Consider the following 8,165-nt stretch of genomic DNA (forward strand, 5'->3'; position numbering starts at 1 on the left):
TCTGCCTGAACATACATGGAGCTGAGGCTCTGCCTGAACATACATGGAGCTGAGGCTCTGCCTGAACATACATGGAGCTGAGGCTCTGCCTGAACATACATGGAGCTGAGGCTCTGCCTGAACATACATGGAGCTGAGGCTCTGCCTGAACATACATGGAGCTGAGGCTCTGCCTGAACATACATGGAGCTGCGTTGAGCTCCTCTGATGAGGTTCCTAGACTCCTGTTCACTCTTCAAGACCACATCAGCTCATTTTGCACACATTTTGGCTTTATATAAACATATAGATGTAGTTATATACTTCATATGCAATCCTTAATTCGACCCTGGAACATTACCGCCGCCGCTGTAATTATCTCAGAACGAGTGCACACCGTTGTCAGGCTCGTCCCTTCCCCTGTTTCTGAACACAGCCTCAGCTGGACTTCATGTACGCACTCAGACAAGAGCTCCTTGACGTTCACTAAGCCCTTTTACGTTTTTCTAAGAGCAATAAAATACACCCGGGCCCTGAAGTGTTTATGAGTACCCTGACAGCGGAACACAGGAGCATATTCATACAGCGCCTCGCTCTGGAGGACTATACCATGTTCGGGGGGTTTGCGGGGAGGGTAAAATGGCGCGCTCCAAGCCCTCTTACGTGGGGTCGGTCGGCCATGGCGCGGACAGCCGCCGCCATCGCTCTGGCAGAGGGCACGGTGGTTCGGCCACGTGTTTGTTTTAAACACACACGCACGCACGCACACACCACAGACACACACACACACACACATATGCACACACACACACACACACACATGCACACGCACACACACATGCACAAACACATGCATGCACATACGTACACACACACGCCACTACCACAGACACATACACCAACCGGGTGCGCAGACCTGCATGAGGGCATGGCACTGGCTTGGGTGGTAGGGTTAGGGTGGGAGGTGTGGGTTGTGGGTGGGGGGGGGGGGGGGGGGGGGGTGGGAGGGGGTGTGGGTGGGAGAGGGTGTGGGTGTGGGGGGTTATGCCGGCGGTTTTTGGGATAGGTAGATAGAGATAGATAGAGGACATATCTGTCTCACAGAGGTGATAGTGTTGAATGTAGAGCAGCAGCATATTATTCATAACTATATCTATACACAGTATATGTGTATGTCTAATTGGACAGACATATGTGTTGGAACACAACTCTGCGTTCCCCCTCTCCCTCAGGGCAGCCGGAGTCAGGAGCATGAATGGGCTCTTTGATATACTTTTTGGGGGTTGGTTTAGGTACGGTGTTTGGGTACTAGTGTATGACGTGTGTCTGTGTGTGTGTGTGGTACTGGTGTATGATGTGTTTATGTCTGTCTGCGGTAGTGGTGTATGTTTGTGTGTGTGTTTGTGTGTGTGTGTGTGTGTGTGTGGTACTGGTGTCAGACGTGTGTTTGAGTGTGTGTGTGTGTGTGTGTGTGTGTGTGTGTGTGTGTGTGTGTGTGTGTGGTACTGGTGTATGACATGTGTGTGTGGGTGTGTGTGGTACTGGCGTATGATGTGTGTGTGTGTGGTACTGGTGAAAGTAGTGTGTATGTGTGTGTGTGTGTGTGGTACTGGTGAAAGTAGTGTGTATGTGTGTGTGTGTGTGTGTGGCAATGGTGAAAGTAGTGTGTATGTGTGTGTGTGTGGGTAGTGTGTATGAGTGGTAGAGAGCGAGCGTTGATGTGTTTGCATGTGATTGATCTGTGTGCGTGTGCATGTGTGTGTGTGTCTATGCGTCGGTCACTGCAGCTCGTTGTGTTCCCAAACGCCCTACTTGACCTCTATAGTCTGGTCTGACCCCCACCCTCAGGGTGACAGTGGAGGGGAGGGGCAGCAGTCTGTAAGCTGCCATAAACCCTCCGTGGAGGAGGGGGGCCGGGGGGAGAGGGTCGACAGGTCGGGTCACCGGGGTCACCGATCGCAGGCGAAGACATGAGTCACGAGCCAATCAAGTGGAAATGTAGAAGTCATTTAAAACGTTCTCTACTGCTCCAGATAAGCCTACTATGGCTTTTTTTTTTCTCTCTCTCTCTCTCTCTCTCTCTCTCTCTATCTCTCTCTCTCTCCCTCTCTCGCTGTCTCTCTCCCTCGATGGCTGTTGATCGTCTGATTCTAATTGTTGATAGATTACCATGATTGCTTGGCGGGGGCCTTAATCTCCAACATCTTTGACAACGCCAGACCCTGGGTGCGGATAAGGATCGCTCTGAGATGAAACGAACGCAAACAGAAAACAAAAGGAGGATCACACTGAAACATGAGTCACACAGGGCTTTCTCTCCCACATCTGCGGCTCGCTCGCTTTTCATCTGCGAGGAGACAGGCGATGTGTCGGCGATGGCGACATGCCTGGGTGGACCCGAGCGGACTTGGAACGGGAAGAAGCGAAGTTAAAAGGCAGCGGATCGGGGGCCATTTTGGATCGTTGTCTCTGTAACTGCCAGGCGGGCCCCGCTCGTTAACCGGGGTCCTATGCGCCACATTGTATAGTTTGGTCTCTTGGTGCGTGTGGGAACCCCTACCAGGAGAGGGATGGGCCACGCCCAAATAATAGCATGGAGAGAGTGATACTGTGTAGAACTATGTGATAAATCTCACTGGGCTGAGGTTTTGTGAAGATGAACTACTTCAGACTCTAAACATGCCGATTAGTCATCAGCATTTCAAACATAGAACCCATAAAATAAGCACAGAAATAACGCTCCAGAGCCCTATCCAAACCAGAGGTAAAAACGCTGCATTACTTACCATTAATTTAGTTTATTGTAAATAGGTAATGGGAAAGAAAGCTCATAAATTGTAACTGAAACCTCCTAATCTTGCCTATACGATCCCAATGCTTCGCCCTCTCTCTTAATGAATAAAGATAAATCTAAACTGACTTTAACATACTGGTGACCGCACACACACACACACACACACACACACACACACACACACACACACACACACACACACACACACACACACACACACACACACACACACACACACACACACACACACACACACACACACACACACACACACACATACACACAAACGCATAAACATACACACAGATGATAAACATCTGGGGCCGTATTCACAAAGCATTTTATCTTACCGCTAGGAGTGCTCCTAACTCGCGCTAAAACATTTTACGTAGGAGTTTTTTCTTAAAAGTTATTCACAAAGCCGCTGAGACCTACTCTTACTAAGGATAAATCACAAAGAGTGAACTAAGAGTGACGCGCCGTTGCTATGGATTACGTCAATTCTCGTGCACGAGTTTAGAAGCTCGGTGATTGGTTGTTCAGACGAGCCCACTGAATCACCGAAAAACAAGGAAATAGCCTAGGCTAGAAATGAATTCCTATTAAGTAGTTATAGTGCAGTTAGCAGAATACACGCATGATGACAATTTTGTGCAGACCACGATAATGACGTTGTAGCCTGCACGTTCAATAGAGAGAGAACGCAAACAATAAAAATACGTAAAATTTAAAAGAAAATAAATGTTATGAACTACACAAGTGTTGACTGATTTGTGCCAAGGTGTTTACCTAAAATGTGTTTTCAAAGTGATCCCTAAATGCCGGCCAAATTCATTGTCATGTTGATCGCCATCATCATCGTCTGGCTGTGGAATGTTCCTCCGCTTGCAGAGGTTGTGTAGAATGGCACATACAGTATTGACTGTGCTTGCCCTCTCTGGGGTGAGGCGTATTTCACCGTGGAGGACATGAACCGACGTTTCATCTGCCCAATTCCTCTCTCCACAACATTTCGTGTATGTTTGTGTGCTCTAGCATATATGGAAGAAATCAGTAAACAATAATAAATATGGATTAAAAAAACACATACGATGTGTTTTACACGTAGGACTAAGCGTAATATGCGCAATCACTTACATGTTATACTTTAACTGTGCTCCCAGTTGTGGATTGAGGTAGGGTGTCAAGAGCCACGTCTTGCATGGATATTCAGTGTCTCCCAGCAAGTGACACCCAACTGGTAGGCTACATCTCAAAACGCTGCCTCAGACCGCTCTCCATTAAAATGCGCGAATCATGGGTAGCTGAAGATCCAGGCCACTTTGCAACAACATCCAGTAATCAAAAACAACCTGCGTGTTGATGGAATGCACTTTCTTCCTATTGACGAACACGTCCTCGTCTTTTGATGGCGCAATTATTTTTATGTGCGTCCCGTCAATAGCACCGACCACACCGGGCATACCTGCAATTGCCATGAAGTTGGCTTTGATCCTGTGTAATTGTTGAATGTCCGAAGGAAAGTTTATGGCACGGCGGACTGATGGTTGCGATATTTTTAAATCGTCGGCATTGCAAAGTTGCATTGCACCTGTTGCTAAATAACGTAGTATGGGAAAACATTTTATTTCGGGACCAATCGGATTATTCCTGTTAGTCTGGGATGTTATTGCATTGCGATTAACTCCACAACAACTTTAATACCCTAACATTTCGTCTCGCAGGCATTTATGATTCTTTGTGAATAGGTCTTACTGAGTTAGGAGTCCTCTTGAGGACTTTTAAGCTCTCCTAGACTTAGGTGCTACTTTTAGGCCTAAAATACTTTGTGAATTGCTCTTAGTGAAAAAAATTAGGAGTCCTAAATTTAAGAGTGACACGCCCATTATTTTTAGGAGTTACTCCTAAATTCGCCAGTTAGGACCTACTTTTAGCCCTAAAATCCTTTGTGAATACGGCCCCTGTTTTCTTCAGTAAAGGCTACATATCAGGCAATTTTTTTATTTTGATTCCAGCCTATATATTATATTATATAAGACAATGTTATCAAAACATCCCCTTCACTAAGGACGGCTTATCTTAATCACATTTTTTTCAGCAACACTGAACTATGAATAAGTCTGAGAAAAAGACATTACATATAAAATAGATATTATAATATAGAGTGTACCGGAAGTACAGGTAGGGTGCTTTTTTCAGCAACACTGAACTATGAATAAGTCTGAGAAAAAGACATTACATATAAAATAGATATTATAATATAGAGTGTACCGGAAGTACACAAAGATGCGATTTCCTGCATTCTAGTCCATTTTAGGTTGACCTGCTGGACACTGGCAAATCGCAAATCCCTTCTAGTTCATAGCCTACATTTTCTACTTTTATGAAAACTACAATAGCAAAATTAAGACTTATAAATTTGAGACTAACTTTCAGTAGATTGAAAGTAGGATTGCAGAGATGGATTGTTTGATGTTTGTTTGCTTTTTTGTAATTTAGAAGTGGTGTGCCCACTGTGCTTAGCCAACAATAGGCAGATGATTTTGTAGCAAAGTATTATCCATGCTGTTGCATGTCCTTTCCAGTAGATGGCAATGAAATTCAAAAGCTTAAAAATTATCCGGGGCTTCAGTCCCGAAAGCCCCCCCCCCCGTTCCGCGCATGGAAGGGACCTCTACTAGGACAGTCCACCGATTCAACACATTGAGGCTCATATTGGCGTAGCGGGAAAGAAACAATTTTGTGAAACTTTGTCAGATAGGTTCTAACTTACAATAGGTTCAAGTGTCACAACTGACGTTTTGCATCACTTTAACACGTCATCGGTTGGTAGTTTTTAGTAGTTTTTTCAATAAGTAAAAAAATTAAACAAGGGCACCGCCCTTCATCCACTGCAGTAATGCAGTAACAGTGCCCTCTGGTGGTGTACAATACACACCACAGTGTTTAACCATGAGCAAATAAACCAAAGCTACGCAGTACCAATGATAGCCACTAGAGTATAGTACATAACAAGGTTGCACTTCCCAATGTATGCGTATTCCTCTCACCTCTCCGAAGTAACAGCAGCTATTTGCATGCTTGCTCTCGGGTACATTTTAATTGTTGATTTAAACAACGCTATGCCAACAATTCATGTGTTTGGTTTGATCACAAAACAGCAACTTAGTTCAAAGAAGTGTGTGTGTGTGTGTGTGTGTGTGTTTATTCGCTTATGTGTGTGTGTGTGTGTGTGTGTGTGTGTGTGTGTGTGTGTGTGTGTGTGTGTGTGTGTGTGTGTGTGTGTGTGTGTGTGTGTGCGTGCGCGTGCGTGCGTGCGTGCGTGTGTGTGTGTGTGAGCAATTTAATGCATTTTAAATGAACTAAAAAGCCAGGGGCTAATGCAAGGTCCATGTGCCCCACATGTTTGTGATAACAAATTGTAATTGTAATTGAATTGAATTATAATTGGGTTAATTAGAGATGCTAAAGTTAACCGGCTGATGTCGCATTCGGATACGTTTAAGCAATAACGACATGTTCAATTATGTAGCCTGGGCCATTAGGGTGAGCATGAGTAGGCTACGACCCACTAATGAATATAAACCTCTTTTTTTTTCTTGATGATTAACCTTTGCGATCAGCCAAACAGGACCAGCCCTCAGCTAACCCTGTGCCAGCATGTTGGGAGTTGTAGTAGCACCAGCGTGTCTGAATAGTTTTCTCAACGTGTCAAATAACAGGCCTACATAAATTGACTTTAATTGACTTATCTTGGTGACTTTTACTGTCTGTCCATTTTTTAGTTTGTCAACTGTACTATCTGTTGAGCTAATGGATGCCTGTAGCAAGGGGATGAATTTACTAAGGCTATAAACATTCCCCGTTTGGTTCAGATTGGACAGAGGTGGTGGTCGCCTACCACTGCACGGCTCTCCCCACACTTGGCTCCCCCTGCCCCTCTCCCCATTGTAGGCTGGAAGGAGGCAGGATTAGGATGAGGGATTTGGGAGTCATGTGGATCTAGATTTCTGACTGGTGTCCAGAAAACCGTTGTTTTACAGGAGGACTCTCAGTCGTGTGAAACACCATCACACCCCTTGTCGTGTAACCTGTAGCTACTTTTGGAGTTTTCATTCAACTTTTCCCTTTTCCTCCAGTGTTCCGGGAGTTTCTCGTGGATTTGAACTGCAGTAGATTACAGCAGTGACCGCTGTTCCCATTCATTTTCAACCATGCCGCTATAACCTGTCACTACTTGTCATTTTAACTCTGATGATCGCTTTGTAGAAAGTTAGAAGTGCCGCAGGACACATTTCCCCATTTTTTGTTCATCCCTCGCTTTAACATGACGGAAGAAAACAAAAGTGAACACAGGGCTGAAAGCGGGAAAGACTTGGAGAAACAGCTCCGATTGCGAGTTTGTGTTTTGAATGAACTCCTGCTGACCGAACGGGACTATGTCGGGACGCTTGAGTTCTTATCGGTGAGTGCAACATGTATTTTATTTATATTTTTGGAATACTTTTGCCTAGAGGGAAAAAAAAACTTAAGCATCACGTCGCTCCTCTGCAGGAATGGCAGCAGCATCAAAACAAAAAAAAACATCCACTCGCCCACTTAGTATGCACAGAGCATAAAGAGCTTCCCGAGACCTGCTCCACTGTGCTGCACAGCAATGCCAAACTAACAGGAGGTTGCTGCTGCAGGTTCGAGTCCCTGCGATGAGTTTAACATACTAAACACAAACCACACTGAACAACAGGCTACTACAGCAAAGTGCAATTGATATTTCAAATAAAAGTGTGAAATTGAAATGGCCTTGAGGAGATAGGATAGCTGACTGATGAATGGATGTCTTGCCTTCTATTTCACCCGTGTCATGCATCAACCGTATGTCTGTGTATACGTTACACACAAATACAACCAGATCGTATTGATGTAAGTGCCCGATGAACAGAGACGCCAAAATCCTGCAGCTTAGAATAACTCGTTTCTTGCGCTCCCAACTCTTAATAAGTACCCTACACATAAAGGGGGCGCCCAATGGGGTCCCTTCACCAGCTGTGAATCAAGGTGCCCGAAAGGCAGATCGCTGCCAGAGATGGCACAGGTGGACTTTAAATGAAAACCATTCGAGTTGGCGCACAGCTGCGGAGAGATATCCATAACTGATAGGCTGGGGGGCTGCTCTGGGTTATCCACAGCTTTGGTTATACACTGCAGTATAGCCATATCATGTCAGCGGTGCAGCCACTATCATGCAGTTGTCTCCCTCTCCCAAATGTTATTACAAATATAATAGGCCTTCAACAGATGTCGTGATAGCGAAGAGGGGCACTTAGCGATAACAACTAGCAACTCCATTTCGACATGGAAACATTGAACATGTTATGAAACTCCTACATTAGGA

General features: G+C 45.1%; 1 protein-coding gene across 1 annotated transcript in view; it reads left to right on the plus strand.

The window, feature by feature from the left end:
• Positions 1–6,492: 6,492 nt before the first annotated feature.
• The window catches only part of prex2 (phosphatidylinositol-3,4,5-trisphosphate-dependent Rac exchange factor 2), a 94,310-nt gene continuing 92,637 nt past the window's right edge, over positions 6,493–8,165 (plus strand). The window contains exon 1 of the mRNA XM_060045735.1: positions 6,493–7,238. Within this exon, the coding sequence (XP_059901718.1) occupies positions 7,101–7,238 (138 nt within the window). The 5' untranslated portion in view covers positions 6,493–7,100. The remainder of the gene's footprint in view (positions 7,239–8,165) is intronic.

The sequence above is a fragment of the Gadus macrocephalus genome, chromosome 23 (genome assembly GCF_031168955.1).
Source record: "Gadus macrocephalus chromosome 23, ASM3116895v1".
In the NCBI taxonomy this organism is placed as follows: Eukaryota; Metazoa; Chordata; class Actinopteri; order Gadiformes; family Gadidae; genus Gadus; species Gadus macrocephalus.